The 20,378-nt window shown below is 40.7% G+C and overlaps 2 protein-coding genes across 2 annotated transcripts in view; one reads left to right on the top strand and one right to left on the bottom strand.

Annotated features, from left to right (window-relative positions):
* The window catches only part of CPQ (carboxypeptidase Q), a 238,843-nt gene extending 232,162 nt beyond the window's left edge, over nt 1-6,681 (top strand). The window contains 1 exon segment of the mRNA XM_043507563.1: nt 6,198-6,681. Within this exon segment, the coding sequence (XP_043363498.1) occupies nt 6,198-6,358 (161 nt within the window). The 3' untranslated portion in view covers nt 6,359-6,681.
* Nucleotides 6,682-19,445: 12,764 nt separating this feature from the next.
* On the bottom strand, nt 19,446-19,834 carry LOC119851720 (protein transport protein Sec61 subunit gamma-like). The gene has a single exon (XM_038391983.2). The coding sequence runs from the start codon at nt 19,770-19,772 to the stop codon at nt 19,566-19,568; it is 207 nt and encodes a 68-aa protein (XP_038247911.1). The 5' UTR covers nt 19,773-19,834; the 3' UTR covers nt 19,446-19,565.
* Between the last annotated feature and the right edge of the window lie 544 nt (nt 19,835-20,378).

Here is a 20,378-nt window from a genome sequence, read left to right as displayed (position 1 = left end):
CCGTGGCCCATCTTCACCAAATGGGAATAATTGTCTTCCTCTACCTGGACAATTGGCTACTGAATGAGCACTCATTTCTGGAGGCTCAGACAGCAACCAGCAAAACCCTATCTCTTTTTCCACTCACTGGCCTCCACCTCAACATGGAAAAATCTACCCTTGTACCCACTCAGCACATAGACTTTATTAGGGCTACTCTGGACTCCACTGCCAGGGCGTACTCACCCAAGGACAGATTTACCACCATGTCCAACTTGTTTCAAAGATACAACAAATCCCACAAACTACAGCAGAGGTTTGCCTACAAATTCTGGGCCATATGGCGGCCTGTATGTTTGTGACATCCTTAACAAGACTGTACTTTCAAAGTCTTCAGGCCTAGCAGAGACCCATTTATACTCCCATTAAGCACAGTGTATGCAAACAGTTGTCAGTACCTTGAAGGGTATTCACCTCTCTCAGTTGGTGGAAAAAACCATAAATGGTGTGCTTGGAGTTCTGTTCCTTCAGCCTCCTCTCCCAAGAATCAGCATTACAAACCCCTCCTTAATAAGCTGGGGCACATATTCCCAGGACCTCACAGTTCAAGGAAGATGGACCCCTTAGAAGGCTATCCTCCATAACAACATATTAGAGCTCAGAACAGTTGGTTATCCTTGTGAACACTTCCTACCACACACTAGGGACCACCTGATCAGAATAATGCTGAGCAACAGAGTAGCAATATATGAATCATCCCGGAGGAGCAAGATCCCAGTCCTTATGTACCCAATCCATAAAACTATCTAACTAGTGTATATCACACTGCATACAGATCTCAATGGTTTATCTTCCAGGACTAAAGTATACAGTGGGGGATTCCCCAGCAGACATTTCAACATTGATCACAAGTGGGAAATGAACGAGGTATTCCGAGAGATATGTCTTACCTCAGACACCCACTGATAAATCTCTTTGCAACTCCATCCAAAGTGCATCCAAAGTGCAGACCATTTTGCTTGAGGGGAGGGCGTGGTGGGAGGTGCCCTAATCATTCCTTGGCCTTGCATACTGCTATACGCATGTCCCCTGACTCCCCTACTGCTCAGGGTTCTGAACAAATTGAAACAAGAAAAATTAGTAGCCATCCTATAGCATTATCATGGCTGAGAGAACTGTGGTTCCTAGAGCGCATTCGCATGCTTCCACCTACCGCCTATCTGCCTTCCACAATGGTGATTCTTCTCACCCAGGAGTTGGGATTGATCACTCATCCAAATCTTTTGGCACTTCACTTTAAGGCGTGGCTACTAGATGGCTCTATGATATAGAATGAGACATACAAATGGTATTGCTTCATAGCAAAATACCTAAAACAAGGAAAACTTACCTCCAGCAGTGGAAATGCTTCAAGACTTGGTGCAGTCACCAATCTACACCTCCTCTTGTCTCTCATCTAACACACATTCCCGATTACCTGTTCAATATAAAAGCCTCAGGATTATCGTTGAGTTCCAGCAAAGTTCACCTAGTCGCTATGACAGCTTTTCACTTCCCAAATTGAGGGGTTTTCAGTTTTCGACCACCCAACCATGACAAGATTTATCAAAGATCTCTTCAACTTCTTCCCTGCTGGTAAGGAATCAACTCCACTCTGGGACCTCAATGCACTGAGGAAACCCCCATTTGAACCTATGACAAACTGTTCCCTCCTTCATCCATTCCCTTAAAACTATATTCCTCATAGCCATCAGCTTGGCCACGAGGATAGGGGAACTTGGAGCCTTATCCACTGTACACAGTGTTCTGTCATGACAAGATGATGCTATGTCTGCACCCTCACTTTCTTGCCAAGGTTTCCTCAGAATTCCACATCAACCAGGAGGTTCAGGTACAGGTGTTTTATCCCCAGCCTCACTCTTTGAGAGAAGAATAAAGCATTAACACACTGGATATAAGAACAGCCCTTGCCTTCTGCCTAGATAGGACTAAACCCTTTAGGGCTTCACCCAGGCTTTTCATCTCAGTTGCAGAATGCATGAAAGGTCAGGTGATTTCCACCCAAAGACTGTCCAAATGGGTTGCACGATTCATATTAACCTGTTATGAAACATTAGGGGGTTGCCCTCCTCCAGGCTTCATTGCTTATTCCACCAGGGCTTAATCTGCCTCAGCAACCCTGCTGAAAAGCATACCCATTTCGAACATCTGCATGGCAGCCACTTGGTCTTTGGTACACACATTTTCCCAACATTTATCTTTTGTGACTGCTTCCAGAGCTGACATGGCTTTCACCAAGGCTGTTCTATGTTCTGTATGTATCTCCTCAGAACCCTCCTCTTTGATGGAGGTGCTGCTTGGGTGCCTCCTGATTTGGAGCACCCACATGAACACTACTCAAAGAAGACAGAGAGGTTACTTACCTTGTACAGCTACTGGAATTCTTTGAGATGTGTGTCCTTATCGTGCTCCAGTACCTGTCCTCCTTCCCCTCTGCCTCAGAGTCTCCTATTGGATTTTGTGGATGAGAAGGAACTAGAGTGGCAGCAAGTCCACCCCTCCCTATATGTCCTCATTTTGCGGAATGGGGGTGTCTAGGGTTCAAGCACTGACCCTTGGACAGTGCTGATTAAAATTTTTGATCAAGAGTTCACAGATGTGGGCACATCCGGACACGGAGCACCCCTAGGGGGACACAACTCAGCAGTGAACTCCAGTTATTGTACAAAGTGAGCAACCTCTCCTATTCAAGAGTGATTTGAAGGAAGATAATGAGCTAACTGTGTGGCATTTACTGGGAGCTCCTCCCAAGCATGAGGGGCAGCAGGGGAGAAAGCATGAAAGCACTTGTTTGGATATTTAACAAGTAGGTGATGGAGGTGACGGCACTGTGGGCCAGTCGGAGGCAGGAGTTGACATTTCAATACTGACTGCAAGATGATAGACAGGGCGGGTGTAGACCATAAAGGGCCTTGGAAGTGAAGACAAGCATCTTATGGTATACAGGATACTGGAATAAATTATTAAATGATCAGTTTGTAAGCACAAAGAGGACAATAGGGTGATAGGTAATAGCCAACATGGATTTGTCAAGTACAAATCATGCCAAATCAACATAATTTCCTTCTTTGATAGGATAATTGGCCTAATGACGGAGGTGAGGAGAGATGGACTGGGACAGTCACTGGGGCAAGTGGAGGGATTAGAGAAGGAGAGTGGCTGAGAAACTTCTGTATCTGTGACAGGAGAGGAGAGGGAGGGAGTTGTGATAGGAGAAGGGGGAAGAGAACGAAAGTCAAAGGCAGAGAGAAGGGCACATTGTATTTTGTCAATATTCTCATGGAAGAAGTTGGCGCAATCCCGTGAAGGAAGGAGGAGATGTGGGGAGGGTATGAGGATGAAATCAAAGGTGGCAAAAAGGCAGCAGGGATTGTAGGCATGGAATTCAATTATGTTGGAAAAATAGAGGTTTGTTAGCTAGGAATGTAGAACCAAATGAGGAGAGAACTAATTTGTAGTGAATGAAGCCAGCCTGGTCACGAGGTTTCTGCCAGAGACTCTCTGCAGTGTAAGAACTGGAGTAGAGGAAGTGGATGTTGCAGGTGAGCCAGGGCTGGAAGTTGGCAGGGCAGATGTGAGGGAAGGGCAAAAGTTAAAGGCGAATGAATGAATGAATCATCAGCCATATCAAGAAAAAGAGAGGCCAGGCAGGAGAAGGCTGAGAATGGACAAGAAGCTGAGTGACAGAGTAAGTGGGGAGAGGGCTGATGGACTGATGCTGAAGGAGAATAGGTAAGAGAGGGGAACTCAGCAGCAGTGAGATCTATCAAGTTAGTGCTCTCTGATATGTAAGAAATGGAGGAGAGTGGAAAGAAGAGCCAAGTGAACACTCTACCAACATTTTTTGTGTTATTAAACTTCTACAGATGTGATGTATAGTAACTTTCCTTTTCAGAGCTTCTTCTGTTTTTAATTAGACTGTCTTTGAAGAGGCCAGTTCAATATCTTGTTTAATAAGAGTGCCTTCATATCTGTTTCAGAATGAATCATCTCATAATCAGTACTGACTGTGTCTTTCATAGACTGCAAGTCCAGAAAAAGGGAAATTGTCTCTTTAATGCAAACACTGTCTGCAAGCCCACTTGTCTAATTGTTTTGGTGACAGAGTATTATCGTTTTATGATTTTTTTAAAGAAACAAAAAATTAAACATATCTTAGCATGTATGTGGGTTATACGTTACAAGATGAAAGGTATTTTTCTCTGAATTAAGGAAAACACTATTACATAAACCCAGGATAAAACACTATTCTATAAACCCATAATAATTATTCGTGGAATGTCTATTATACATTCCAGGCAAGTAAGTTGTGCCCTGGTTCCTGAAAAAGATCTGTTTACAAAGATATAATGGATTTTCCACAGCTGTTTGACTAGAAGTGCATCTTTAGTGAAGTATTTTCAGCAGCTAATATATTTACCACAATAACATGTGTTTATATTTTTACCTTAATAAGTACTTGGAGTATATCAAAAACTTTTATAAATCTGCACAAAGTTATAGGACCATATTCAGCACTTATTACCCACCGAGCCCCATTGACTTCAGTGGAATCACACTGGATGTCAGCGGCAAATTTGACTTATACTGCCTATGTATATGGCACAAGTGCCAAAGGAACGTGTTAAAATGAAACCCATACCATCCCCAGATAACAGCATGCTACAGCATTTTTTCTTTTTGTATCTTATATCACCTTGTAAAGAGGATCTTCCTGTTTGACAGTATTATTAAATTCATTCCCTTTTCTCCCCCTCACCTCACACTCTAAAATAGCAGTGAGAACAAACAATCTCATTTATGAGAAATGTATGTGATAACAGAAATTCAGAGCTCATTTCATCAGGCTCAGTGACATCCTAATCCAACTCCCATTAAAGTCAATGGAAAGATTCCCATTAACTTCAGTGAGAACTGGACTAGGTGCTGAATTATTATATGATGTGATCAAAAGATATATATTTCAGCAAGAAGAGTTGGGAATATAGAACTGTGCAGAGAGATTTTGCTTTCATTCTCTACAAAGGCATGAGATCTTTCATTGAGACGAAGCAAAATCAGAATAGAAAGCCTTAGAAACATTCATAAAAAGTTTATTGAAGCCCTCATCATTTGATATAGACTGTTTCCAGAGCTCAGACATAAACATCTGAGAAATGTATTCACAAGGTTATACAATCAAATGGCCTTCTATATGAGATTTGCCTATAGTGCATCTCAGCGCAAACTCTAAGCTCTGTCTGCATTTCTGATTGGGGCTCTTCTACCTGTCACTATAGCATTATTATTACTAATTATGTTTATTACAGTAATGCCTAAGGACTAATCAAGATCAAGCCCCACTGTGCTAGGTACTGTACAAACACAGCGTAGCAGATTGGAAGCTCTTCAGGGCACAGACAATCTAAATAGATGAGTCAGACAAAAGGAAAGGGATGCAACATACAAAAAGAGCAATCAATGTGATGGTGGCAAATATCATTTTAGAGCCTTTTTTTTTAATTGTGTGAGGTTTCGATAGGAAGTGATTAGCTAAATGGAAAGACAAGACAAGGGGATGGAACAGGCTCATTGAAGGGATGGGAGGCCATGGGGAGAGAGCAGGGGAGAAGAGAAAGGAGGAAGGTCTGAAGGTTAGGTGGAGAGAACCTGAAGTGAAGCAGTTGAGTGGATGACTTCCGTGACCTCTGTGACAGACTCGCAGCCTTACTAATAAATACATGATGGTTAGCATCACAAGAAAAGAAGCAGTCTATTTCAAATTCCCCAACATTAAAAACAAAAAATTAAAAAACCATCACACTTGGAATAATTATCTGGATTTCCTTAAGTTGGATTCCTGTGTTTTGTATATAGAAATGCATTTATACTACTGCTGGTGCAACAAAGATATTAAGGGAAATACTTCCTTTCCCTTCTATATTAATTTACATGTTTGCTGTTTCATATACTCATAACAAGGCTGCTAACATGTAAAATTTGTTTATACTAAAATGCTGAAAAATCCCATGTTCTATGGCTCAGTAAAATTATCATATGGAAACTTACTCTGTTGCATATGGATTTAATGAAGACCAGCACAGGAATAAATTCATGTTTATGTTCATCTTAAAATATATGTATTCACATAATAAGGAATTGCCCATTTTTCTCTGTAGGTGCCAGTTTTCTTGATGACATCAGTAAATACTTCTGGTTTCATCATACTCAAGGGGACACAATGACAGTTCAGGATCCAAGCCAAATGAATCTTTGTGCTGCTGTTTGGACTGTTGTCTCCTATGTAATTGCTGACATAGAAGAGATGTTGCCAAGGTAATAAAAAAACAAGAAAGAAGACTTATATTCTTCAGTCCACTAATGCATGTGGTCCACAGCTGTTGGAAATTCCTTTTTCATCCTGATTTTTGCTGATTTTTATTTTTGTTCTGTGACCTCAAAGCACATTCCTTTTACATGGTCTTGTTTACTGATTTAATGCCTTCCATTTGTGATTTTTACTTCATGTTTCTTCTGTTAAGTATTTTTACTCATTAATCAATGTCTAATGTCTGTCTCCTAAAATTATGGCAGAATAGCCGTCTATAAAAAAGTAACCCTGTATAGCAGGAAAATACACTGAATAAATCTGTGGCATCAGAATAGTAGTTTTACTGTGTTTACATGTAATGTGTGAAGGATTTTTTTAGTTTAGATATTAGTATGACATTAGCACTAAAAATGATCTCATGCTTCCATAGCTTTTTAAACTAATACAGTGTTCACATTGTGTTGCGGTTATAGGCCAGGCTAACCCTTGATGTTACAATTTGCTTAATGTCTTAAAGGTGCAATGGCTAAAACAGTATAGCTTTAAAAATTTCCAAATCCATTCAAATCATGCTGGTCGCCCTTACTGAGACTTCAGACACAGTACGTAATGAAATCTTACACGCGCTGAGAGATAATGTTGTTCAATTCACACTTCATCTAGGAAAATCCAAGTCTTACATCATGGAAGGGAAACAGAAGGAATAGTGGGAATTCTGTCAGTACTCCCGGTTGGAGGGAGCTTGTTGGCCATTTGGTATTAAGCTTCACAACCTGCCTCTGAATGTCCAAGTGTGCTTTCGGTCATTTTCTTTTGGAAAGAAAGCTGTATCCTGTTCTTTCTAATGCAGGTTTCACTGTATGTATCTGCAGTACATTTTTATATGGCTACACTCTCCCACCACACACACTGTTTCATGCAGAGGACAAAGGAAAGCTGTGTTCTGTGATTTTCACTGCCTGCCAACTGATACCTGGGTGAAATTTAAGGAGTTGGTTTTGACCTGTACAGCTCTAAACATTTCTAGTCCTTGAGCTGTCTCTGTTCCCATGCAATATCATGGTGGTTGGAGTCTAAACAGGAGAGGGCTGGTAGCTGAGAATGAGAAGTGAAAATGAGAAGTGAATTTGGGGATTGACTTCCCTCATCCACTATTGGTTTTCTCTTGCCCAGCCTGGGTGGCCTTCCAGACCCACCGTGTTGAGGCATGGGGTTCTTTTTGTAGAAGAGGAGATGATAGAATTGTGAGAGATTCTGGGGCATGTTTTCCTCTCATGTTCTTTTGGCATATATTAATTATTGTTTAAACTTTTAAATTTTGCACCATGCCTACTGAGTTTATTGATATACACAACTAGGAAAATAGCTACAAAAAACAAAATAAATGTCACATCAGATACTAAACTTGCCACTAATCATAGAATCATGGGACTGGATGGGACCTCAAGAAGCCATCTAGTCCAGTCCCCTGCACTCATGGCAGGACTAAGTATTATCTAGACCATCCCTGACAGTTGTTTGTCTAACCTACTTTTAAAAATCTTCAATCATGGAGATTCTACAACCTCCCTAGGCAATTTATTCCAGTGATTAACCACCCTGACAGTTAGGAAGTTTTTCTTAATGTCCAACCTAAATCTCCCTTGCTGCAATTTAAGCCCATTGCTTCTTGTCCTATCCTCAGAGGTTAAGAAAAAAAAATTTTCTCCCTCCTCCTTGTAACAACCTTTTACATACTTGAAAACTGCTATCATGTCCCCCTCAGTCTTCTCTTTTCTAGACTAAACAAACCCTATTTTTTCAATCTTCCCTCATAGGTTTTCCAGACCTTTAATCATTTTGTCACTCTTCTCTGGATTCTCTCCAATTTGTCCACATCCTTCTTGAAATGTGGCACCCAGAACTGAACACAATACTCCAGTTGAGGCCTAATCAGCACGGAGTAGAGCATAAGAATTACTTCTCGTGGCTTGCTTACAACACTCCTGCTAATACAATCTGCAATAACTTCCAATTGTTATTGGCCTGTGATGGATTTGAACTGTTGAGCTACTGGGGAAGATTCTGGTGTCCGAATGATAATTATCTGAGCTATCCATTTCCTTCCAGCTATTGAGATTTACCACAATAGAGCCCTGATAGTATTCCTATATTGATTTTTAACTAATATATGTGTTTCACTAATCCTACACAGACACTGTATATAGATATCCTCTCTTCTTTTTTAAAAAGAAATGGTTTAAATAAAATTACCACAAAATTTCTACAGCTTTCAAGAGCAGTGTAGTTTAAAAGTAGGGGAAATGTTTCTTTGATGAGTGCATGGGTGGTGGTTCTCACTAATGGGAGATGTTTGCTGTCGTCAATCTCTAAATTCAAATCTTTGTCCTGTTTTTGAGACCTTACATGAACTTTGGCACCACATCTTTGTCTATCAAGGTCTGTCAAAGTGACTTTGTTCCTCAAAGAGTCATAGGTTTCCAACAGGAAGGATAAACTTGGTGTTACAAGCCTTAACCTCTGCCCCATTTGAGCCATTGATAGAGGTATTCTTTTCAATTAACGCATGTTCGTTAGCTGCCATTATGTCAACTGGCAGTTTCTGAGTTGGGAGCACTCCATAGAAAGCCATATTGTATTAGGCTTCCAGACAAAGCTGTTCTGCACATAGCTCCAAGATACATACCAAAGTGCAATTCCAAATTTCACATAAAAATTATTCTTCCCACCTTCTTCCTTAGTCCATCCAAAAGAGAATCTGTAGTACAACTTGGATGTTAAAAGGGCAGTCCACATTTACCTGAACACAACTAGACCAACGAGAAAATTCACCACAGTCTTTGTGAAATACCATCGGAGATGCAGAGAGAGCAAAACTCCTATATTTATGATTGCATGTTAGATCATAGCTTGCATGGAAGAGCCTATAAAACTAAGGAAATTACTTCTGAAGATAATATCACTCCTTCCACCAGTCTGATGGACTGAGAGGAATGGATATTCTTCAGAGGAGATTTGCATGCCAGCTATTTTGACAAACTTCTGTGTTTTCCAGTAGACACTATAGAACTGATTAAACCTGCATCTTCAAATGCCTCTATTTCAAAGGTCCTTCAGGCAATGGTAAATAAATAATGAAATGATTTATGTATAGATTTTTCTTTCCATTTCTATTGGGTCTTTGTAGCTCCCCTTCAATATTTTGCCTTTATTCCCGCTCAAAGTAGGAGTTATGTTCTTTAGTAGTGATGATGTTTTAGGTGTTAGCTATTACATTTATACATAGGTTGTTCAGTTCTCTATTTGGAAGCATTTGCAATCACCTAGCCAGGTGATTCAGAGATATCTGTAAGAGGACTGGGGAAATCAGCTTTGGTTTCAACTTGTACACTGCCTTTGATCTCTGAGTGAGGACCACCTGTCATGCTTCCTTCAGAGACAAGAAATTAAGAGTTGGGAAACTTTTTTTTCTTTTCATGTACAGGCAACACATAGGAAGTCAGGGCTTCTTGTAAATATTATAATGACATGATAAAATAAATGTACCAGACGTAAGTTTCCATCAAGTCAACAAGAATACCTCCAAAATTGCACTGGGATGCCATTTCCTGTGTCGAATCCAAGAAAGAGTGAAGGTATTTAAATGTAAAAAAAATATGTGGAACAGTGTCAGAAAATTTAAACAAACATTTTACTTGAGGTGTTACAAACCTCCTTCATCAACTGAGAGGAAGGCTGGCTTCCTTTCTGTTAGGAGTCAAAACTTCGAGACATTTCTTTGGGGCGGGTGGGGGAGGGTCAAATCAGATCCATCATTCATTTGTCTGACTGGACTATCATGCAAATTGAGATATATGCCTAATTCAAAGTGGGTAATTTTTCCATTTATAAAAGGAGGGAGTTATAGGATGAGAAATCAGGTAACTGATTTTGTCCTTCATGTGATGGTGATATTTGAAGTTTATACTGTATCTTTGAATGATTTAAGTGTATGATCCCTTGGGTTTTTATCTCCCTTATAATAATTAAACAAAGATTATTGTAATTAAACAAAGATGTAAGTAATTTCCTAGTATTAGAGGTGAAGCTGTGATTCTTATGCATTTATGCTACAGACGTTTCTGGCTGCATATATGTTTAGTATGCTTCCCTCATAAAGATCTGAGACACTTATATTTACCATGAGTAAATATCAAACTGATCTCGATATCTTTATCTGTCTCATGAAATATACATCCCATCTAAGTGTGCCCAAATGATTAATTTACTGCTATTTAATGATTAGCATAAAAATCTCATCATTATACAAGATAGAAATGTTGCCACTAATTGCTGGTTGAAGTGAACGTTGTTTTCTGCATAGAAATTAATCGTGTGTACAGCTCAACTCTCTTGGCTGAACTGGGAAAATTCAAGACTTTCCTGAAGCAGAAGGCACTTGAATTTTTTTCCCCCTCCAGGCTAGAATTGGAAACATTTCTGTGAAAAATGAAGTGATGTCAGAGCTGATGGTAGAGCTGGAAAGAAAGTTTTGTGCACAAAGTGAACCAGCCAATTGTCTTCGTGCCATTTTTGTGAAATGCTTTTTATCTTGGCTGGTTTAGCATCCGTTTAGTGTAGGCAAAAAGGTCTTCAATGTGCATTTCTCCAGAAGTTCAGACAAATTTCAGTTACATAGTGTTTGACCAATACTGGGTCTTAGATTTATTATAATTATTTAACATTTATCTTATGGTAATGACTAAAGGACTCGATCAGGTGTACAGAGCACTGCACAAACATAATAAATGCAAGCATGCCCGCACTGTCTAAAGTTGGGTGCACAAAATTAGAGGCTATTTTTGCCTGCTAGGCAGTATTGCTGTGAGTTGGTTAGGTAGAGATAAGGCTGAGAATTAGGAAACTTGGTTTCAAATCCTGGTTTTTATCACTGATTCTGTGTGATATTGGGCAAGTCACCTGATGTGATCCTTAGTTTCTTTGTGTAAAAAGGTGATAATTATACTTACCTAGCTCATAGGTGTGTTTTGAGACTTAGCAAAACACTTTGTAAAGTGCAATATAAATTCATAATAGTGTTAAGTTCAACCAGTGGCACTAATAGAAACAGAAGTCAGGACTAGAGCTGTGTGAATAACTGACTTTTCGGTTGGCTGGCAATTCTGAAAGGAGAAAAAACCCATGTGGGGTAGACCCAAAAATATTTTTTGTGAAAATTTCAGAGTTTAAAAGTTAAAAACAGCCAGGGTCGGGTCAAATAAACCATTTTGCTGGACTCAAAATGAAACATTTTGTTTCAATTTCAAGTACTTGTTAACATATTTTTTTTTAATTGGAGGCAATTTTGAAACAGTCATTTCAAATCAAAAAATCCAAAAGTAAAATTCTTCTTCGAGTGATGGTCCCTTTACATATTCAAAACGTGGGGGTGTGCAGGCACGCAATGCACCGGAGCGAGAAGTTTTAGCAGCAGTTGGCCATTGGTGCGCACACGCATCTTACCTTACCTCATGCTGCATGTGAGGTTATAAGAGGCCGTGTGGGGTGATGCCCCCTCAATTCCCTCTTACAGCCTGGTCGTAGTCAGAATCTTCTCTTTGCATGCTCGTAGTCTCTATGAGAATGATTGTTTGTATATATAAAAAGAAAAGGAGTACTTGTGGCACCTTAGAGACTAACAAATTTATTAGAGCATAAGCTTTCGTGAGCTACAGCTCACTTCATCGAATGCATTTGGTGGAAAATACGGAGGGGAGATTGATATACACACACAGAGAACATGAAACAATGGGTTTTATCATACACACTGTAAGGAGAGTGATCACTTAAGATAAGCCATCACCAGCAGCGGGGGGAGAAAGGAGGAAAAGACTTCCTGAGGAAACTACAATCCATTGGTGATCTTCCTAAAAACACCATCCTAGCCACTATGGATGTAGAAGCCTTCTACACCAACATTCCACACAAAGATGGACTACAAGCCGTCAGGAACAGTATCCCCGATAATGTCACGGCTAACCTGGTGGCTGAACTTTGTGACTTTGTCCTCACCCATAACTATTTCACATTTGGGGACAATGTATACCTTCAAATCAGTGGCACTGCGATGGGTACCCGCATGGCCCCACAGTATGCCAACATTTTTATGGCTGACTTAGAGCAACGCTTCCTCAGCTCTCGTCCCCTAATGCCCCTACTCTACTTGCGCTACATTGATGACATTTTCATCATCTGGACCCATGGAAAAGAAGCCCTTGAGGAATTCCACCATGATTTCAACAATTTCCATCCCACCATCAACCTCAGCCTGGACCAGTCCACACAAGAGATCCACTTCCTGGACACTACGGTGCTAATAAGCGATGGTCACATAAACACCACCCTATATTGGAAACCTACTGACCGCTATTCCTATCTACATGCCTCTAGCTTTCATCCAGATCATACCACACGATCCATTGTCTACAGCCAAGCTCTACGATATAACCGCATTTGCTCCAACCCCTCAGACAGAGACAAACACCTACAAGATCTCTATCATGCATTCCTACAACTACAATACCCACCTGCTGAAGTGAAGAAACAGATTGACAGAGCCAGAAGAATACCCAGAAGTCATCTACTACAGGACAGGCCCAACAAAGAAAATAACAGAACGCCACTAGCCATCACCGTCAGCCCCCAACAAAAACCTCTTCAACGCATCATCAAGGATGTACAACCTATCCTGAAGGACGAGCCATCACTCTCACAGATCTTGGGAGACAGGCCAGTCCTTGCTTACAGACAGCCCCCCAATCTGAAGCAAGTACTCACCAGCAACCACACACCACACAACAGAACCACTAACCCAGGAACCTATCCTTGCAACAAAGCCCGTTGCCAACTCTGTCCACATATCTATTCAGGGGATACCATCATAGGGCCTAATCACATCAGCCACACTATCAGAGGCTCCTTCACCTGCGCATCTACCAATGTGATATATGCCATCATGTGCCAGCAATGCCCCTCTGCCATGTACATTGGTCAAACTGGACAGTCTCTACGTAAAAGAATGAATGGACACAAATCAGATGTCAAGAATTATAACATTCAAAAACCAGTTGGAGAACACTTCAATCTCTCTGGTCACTCGATTACAGACCTAAGAGTGGCTATCCTTCAACAAAAAAGCTTCAAAAACAGACTCCAATGAGAGACTGCTGAATTGGAATTAATTTGCAAACTGGATACAATTAACTTAATCTTGAATAGAGACTGGGAATCAGAGTAGCAGCCGTGTTAGTCTGTATTCGCAAAAAGAAAAGGAGTACTTGTGGCACCTTAGAGACTAACAAATTTATTAGAGCATAAGCTTTCGTGAGCTACAGCTCACTTCATCGGATGCATTTGGTGGAAAAAAACTGACTGGGAATGGATGAGTCATTACACAAAGTAAAACTATTTCCCCATGTTACTTCTCCCTCCCCACCCCACCCCCCACTGTTCCTCAGATATTCTTGTTAACTGCTGGAAATAGCCTACCTTGCTTGTCACCATGAAAGGTTTTCCTCCTTTCCCCCCCCGCTGCTGGTGATGGCTTATCTTTAGTGATCACTCTCCTTACAGTGTGTATGATAAAACCCATTGTTTCATGTTCTCTGTGTGTGTATATCAATCTCCCCTCTGTATTTTCCACCAAATGCATCCGATGAAGTGAGCTGTAGCTCACGAAAGCTTATGCTCTAATAAATTTGTTAGTCTCTAAGGTGCCACAAGTACTCCTTTTCTTTTTACGAATACAGACTAACACGGCTGCTACTCTGAAACCTGTTTGTATATAGTTATTTCGTTCCATTTCTTTCTTTATTAGTTCTGTAAATAGTATAGTTAGTTTAGCTAGTCACGCCATACAGGGCTTGCCCCGACCTGGTTAGTTGTGTCTATGCCCCACATTCCGGGGTTTAAAAATTGTGTCTTGTGCCCTCGCTCATTCTCTGAGAGCGATGAACATGCTCGTTGTCTCTACTGCCTGGGAGAGATGCACCTCGCCACCCACCACCTCCCACCCAAATCCAATGGCACCCCCAACAAGGCAAAGGAGAGCTGCAAGCACTCTAACTGACACTGCAGCAGCTCCCTGTTGCAGATTACTATGATTCATGGCATTTCCTCACCGAGCGTCACCCTTTTGGGCGAGATGTCGCGTGCAAACCCCACCACTTCAGTCCCTAAGACACGGGTCAAGGCCAAATGGAAAAGAGAGGTGCTGGCACTGATGGCCGCTGTGCCAATTGAGCGATGAGACAGCCCACTGGGACGTGCCCCTCTGCCCTGTCAGGACACACCAGGCTCTGCTCTGCACACCCCCTCAGTTCAATGGCCAGCGGGACATGCCCTGGACACTGGGATGGATGGAACTGTTGTTCCTGGTGACACACTTCAACTTACTGTACCCGCCCTCATCACTTCTCTCTGTTCTCTAGCCTCCTAAACCAGCATATTCACCAATCCTCCTCAGCTGGGACCCACCTCTGCTGATCGCGGCACCGTCTGCAACCACAGCTCCACCACTACTGGAGGTTTCTTTGGACTCTGAGGGCTTCTCGACAGAAGAGCAGTTCTTCTCCCTAGTCTCCCATAGTTCAGACTCCCAAGCACATCTGCCACACCAGACAGGGTACTCTCCAGTCCCACAAGGGTGGTACCCATACCCTGGGGGCCCACAGTTCCCTCAGGGCCCAACGTCCTGGCAGCAATGGCCCACATGGTACCCTTATTACCAGCTGTACCCACTGTTGATAGTCTTGTACCATTCCACATGGGCACCTCTGCCAGAACCAATTGGCTCGGACCCGGAAGAGAACTCAGAGCATGACCTGGTACCGCCAGTTCTGCTGTAGATAATTTGTGCCATCTACGGGGGTTGACTTTCTTTTTTCCTAACCCACTCCAGCCTCGGAAGTGCACATGGCCATGGAATGGGCATGTGAGCACTCCTCTGCCTTCACTTATCCAGATAAGACGGTGAAGTACCTGGACTCAAGGATCACAAGCTGTACTCCTCCGCAGCCCTGCAATTCTGTATATTGACTTACCAGGCTCTGCTGGCAAAGTATGATTTTAATAATTATGCCAAGCTGGCAGAGTTCTTGGAGGACATCCCACAGGACAAGCAACAGCAGTTCCAGGCCCTGGTGGAAGACTCCCTGGTTTTGGTTTTGGTTTTGGTTTGCTAGTTTGTTTTTCTGATAGCCTGAATTATATTAAAAACTACAGCACCTGTCTAACTTTTAAACATGCAATAGTTTTGTAATTTATAGAATTGTCACCACATTGTGAAATCACTAAAGTCAAATAATTTTCATGTTCTATATCTCAGCCATTTCAGAGCTGCATCCACACAAGCAGGAACGGCAATGGCTGTCAATAGAGCTCTTGACAATATCTTTAAAGTGAAAGAACCAAGTAAACGTTTGCTGCATGTTCTTTGTTAGATATCTTTGAAAGTTTTATCCATCTCTTCCACAGCTGCACAGTAATGGACAGAGCAGGCATTCATGATATATACTTCTACTGCCTTTAGTCTGGGAGATGCCACTATAATGCTTCTAAATCTGTTTGATATGTAAGATTAAATAAGACATCAATGTTCAGCAAACTTTGCAGACTTTGCAAATACCCAGTTACACAAGCATTGTTTATCATATACTAATTTTTATTGACACTGTGGGAGATGATCTTTTAAAATAGAGGCATATGGTTTTTGCATCAGCTGGAGTAATTTTTTAATGTAAAACTAAAACCTTTAAAAAGGTCTCTCTTAAATGTGTATTATGCAGGCAAATTAAATGACAGATTTCCCTTCCCTCCCCCACCCAAACTCAAATCCCTTTTTGTTTCCTCTCTGGAAAAAATGATTAGCACAGTTTAAAATAACTGTAGGATAAGATCTAAAATTGAAAATAGGCTTGGAATTCTTTTCAATGACACTGCCCTAAAAGTCTGGGAAATACACAAATGAGATGTCAACTCCAGATAAGCATCAGCCAGATTTACAGAGGTGATTTGCTTAAGAAATATTTACAAATGTGGAAAGACAGCATTTAATATTATATATACTGTGAATAGAGCGATCACTTGATCTTCAATTTTTAAAAAATAGCAAACTCCCTCTTCTCATTGGTTCTGAAAAAGGATGGATGCTGCCATTAATTACCAGCATTCTAACCTAATTTAAATTTACTAAGGTGTTATAAAAATTTGCTTTTTTGAGAAATCTCTTTTTTACAAATAAACCTGGTCTAAAGTGGTTTGAACATGGGACAATAAGCCAAGAACTCCCAAGTTCTAATGCTGGCTCTGTCACTGTCTTGCTGTGTGGTCTTGGCAATCCTTAAACCCATACCTGCTCTCTGGTTTTGATTCATCCAAAACTGAAAGGGGGCTGTTTTTTACATTTGGATGTGGCCAAAACCTTGGTAAATCATCCGTTTTCCCGAGATTTCTGCCACCTTTGGGCCATGACCTGATGGTAACAGCTGATCTTCAGAGTGCAGCTAGTGAGTTCTCAGCATCATCTTGACCTCAGCCCTAGATCTGATTCACCCTTGACAATGAACTCTATCCCAAATGTGAATAAGAGTTGAATTCCAACACCTCGGCCCACCTTTCCTATCCAGCCAGCCTGGGCTGATTCAAAGTTTGGGATGAAAACTGTGTACGGCTTGTTGGTTTGATATGGATTTAACTGCAAACCAGACAAAATGTAGGAACTGTGGAGAATTTCCTATTTGTTCAAAAATAGGCCTGCACTGGACATCTGCACACTGAAATTGTTGAGATTTCCACAGTTCTTCCCTGTAACTCCTAGGGAAAAGCCACCAAAAAAAAAAAAAAGAAAAAAAGAGAGAGAGAGAAAGAAATGTTGAAATAGAAACCCCTAGGTTTAGAAAGAGGAGAAATATATTAACCTTGAAGTTTTCCTCAGGGGTGAGAGTTAGTGTAATAAAAATATGCACAATAAGTTTATTAAAGTGTCAATTTTGATTTTATCTGAAGGTAATCGTCCTGTTTTCTCAATACTGAGCTCTGCCACAGTGAAAAGGGAGACAGTTATGCAAATAAAAATAGGTTCCACCCTTGTCCACCGTGCTGTACAGCAACTGAAATCAAGGACACACCTTCTCTCTACTTCTGTTCTCTGTGGTTACTGAACTTTTAGCACATATAACGAAGCATCATCCCTCACAAAGCACTTAAGGGTTCATCATATATCGCAGGATTTTCCACTATATCCTATTTTTATTACAAACTCATCCTGCTTTTATTTCATTTTTTTTTTACTAGGCACAATTAATGACAACGAGAATTTGTCATTATAGGAAGTTAATGTTAAATTCTGAAGTGGTGCCAATGACTGAAGGAAGACTATTTCCTGATAACTTACATTTCAAACTATCAAATATATCAGTTATGTGCCTTTTCACATGCCAATCCATGGCTCTTCACTTGATATATGATATTAATTGCATCTCTTTGCTGAAGGGGAATTGCATCAGAACTTGGCTACAGGAAACTAGTCTTTGCACTTTAAGGTGAAACTAAAACTGTATTTTTAAAACAAATTGTCACCTTGAATTATTTTTGTCAAACATTTCCTTTTGGAGACAGCTTCAAACATTGTCACCATTAATTTAGATACGTGCAATTTAGCCAAACTTAAGTAGTAAGAGCCAATTTACTTATTCTTTGTACTGAGACTGTTCGTTGTAATAAGGTTCATGGCTGGGCTTGCTGTCACTCACTGCTGTGTAGCTTGTAAATTAGCAGTAGTGTGAAATTAGTGCCCGGTCTGCCTAACCAGAAGTTTCAATCACCAAAAATCTGGCCTTTCTTTTGTCTTCAGGAAAGAGATCATGTTGCTATGAATCTAAATTATGATGATTTGTTTATACAATGTGCAGCAACTCTCACAATTAAATTAAAAAAAAACCCACAAGTGTTTTGCTCTCTTTTCTCCCTCTTCAAGTGCACCAACTTTGTGGTATCACTGCAGCAACCCGTGAATAATGTATGAAATAAAACCCTCCTGCAGAAAGACTATATAGACAGTGCTTTTCAGTTGACTGTACTATCTGCATCTCACTAAAATATATCTAGAGAAGCCTTACAGGACTAAAAGTGTGCCTCTGCCTTTTTACTTCTGGACAAGATTTTAGAGCTACCAAACTTTAAAAACATCCTAGCCCTTAATAAATTGTTTTATACTTTTTATAAAACCCAAAGCTTGATGTACAATTCTATAAGACAAATAACAGGATTGAAAATTAAAATTGGCAGCAAAGATTCTTTTCCAGTTTACTCTTTAGTAAAGATCATGAAGTAAAAGTTCTCCTGGGTGAAGCAAAATATGTTCCAGAGACGAGGGGAATATGGTAAGACCAATGCCATTCCTGTCAGTGGAATTGTGCCCACTTTCTCCAGCAGTGAATTTGACTCAGGAGTATGTCACTGCAGGAAAGCTCTACTTCCCATTATCATTGAGTTTTAAATTCAGAGCAAATTAAATAGCCAGCCAATTTGCATCTTAAAGGATGATCTGGAACATAAATAGAATGGAGATCAGAGAAACATGATGTAGCAAGTCCTTTGAAAGTCTCTTAATGTCAGTGAATAAAAAGAACTTATAAATCAATACATGACTCTTCTAGACACCAGTATGAAGTTGTAAAAGTAGGAGTGATATGCTGCAAAGCTGGCATATTTGCAAGAATTCAAGCTATTGCATTCTGGATACTTTGTATCTGGGGAAAGATGCGGTCGCATGCCCTGTAAAGCAAAAGGTTACAATCCTCTTAACATCAACAAAACAAGAGCCTTCCCAAGAGGTTCAGAATCATTCCACCAGAGTCACAATTTCACCCTTACAATGCCCCACAAATGGCCTTATTGGAAAAACCGTCTCTCCCTGTGTTTATATAGGCTAGGGAAGTGCCTGTGTAACCCATGTGCCTAATAGGGAGATATCTCTTTAAGAGACCCATGGTGAGGGGAGGTAGGAGTGAGCTGTATCTGGGTCATTGTTGTTATTTTTGTTTGTTTGTTTAATCTTAGCCTGGTTTATAGCAGTAAACAAACAAGATACAGACTTATGGAATATTCGTAAGCAAAAAAGCCCCCCACACCCATTGTCCATCACTCCAAACTTCAGGTAACAGATCTTGATGAGTGTTCAGCCACCAACAATGATGTTGTTGATAGGGATATGGATCAACTTCACAAAGAAACCAATAAATCCCATTATCGCAAAACCTATTGCTGTTGCCATGGCAATCTTCTGGAATTCTTTTCTGTCTGGCTTAGTGCATCTTTTAACAAGCCTGATGGAATCTTTTACAAATTGACGGTTGGGCTCAACAAATTGCATTACTTCATCCATGATTGCCTGAGGCTCCGGGATCGAACGAACCACTCGCGCAGGCAGATTAAGCACTCCATATCCAGAAGCTTCTGGAATTGGTGTGGTAGTTTGGGGTCTGCTCCAGTAGATTCCCTGGTGGGTCAGACTCCATGAGGGCAAACAGACGGGGCAGCTGCTTTGCAGAAGGCCATGTGCCCTGTGTGAGCTGGGAGAAGCTGAACCCAGGACTAGGAAGCAGGCTGTCGTCCCTAACTCTGACGCATTTTGCAGCAGATCAGTGATATTGTTAACCCTCTAACAGGGAAGCGGCACAATGCTAATTATAGCCAGGGGAAATTGGGAGGGAAAAATAATTGCTTCTATTTTAACTGTATGCTTTAAATGTTTTTATTTTAGCCAAACTGTTCTAGTTAAATTGTCTCAACTAATCTGAGTCACTAACTTTTCTTTAAATGTAGTAATGGGGGAAGAGTCATTTCTATTTTGCTATTCTCAGTTTTGTATTTCCTTGTAACCGGGTTTTCTTTAAATCTATATAGGTAACGCAGTGATTGGTTAATGAGTTAGCTGAATGGCTAGCAGGGATTTCAGCAGAGGAAGAGTCTGCCTGAATTCCTACTGAAG

Source organism: Dermochelys coriacea, chromosome 2 (genome assembly GCF_009764565.3).
Source record: "Dermochelys coriacea isolate rDerCor1 chromosome 2, rDerCor1.pri.v4, whole genome shotgun sequence".
NCBI lineage: Eukaryota > Metazoa > Chordata > Testudines > Dermochelyidae > Dermochelys > Dermochelys coriacea.
This window is presented reverse-complemented; position numbering and strand designations above follow the sequence as displayed.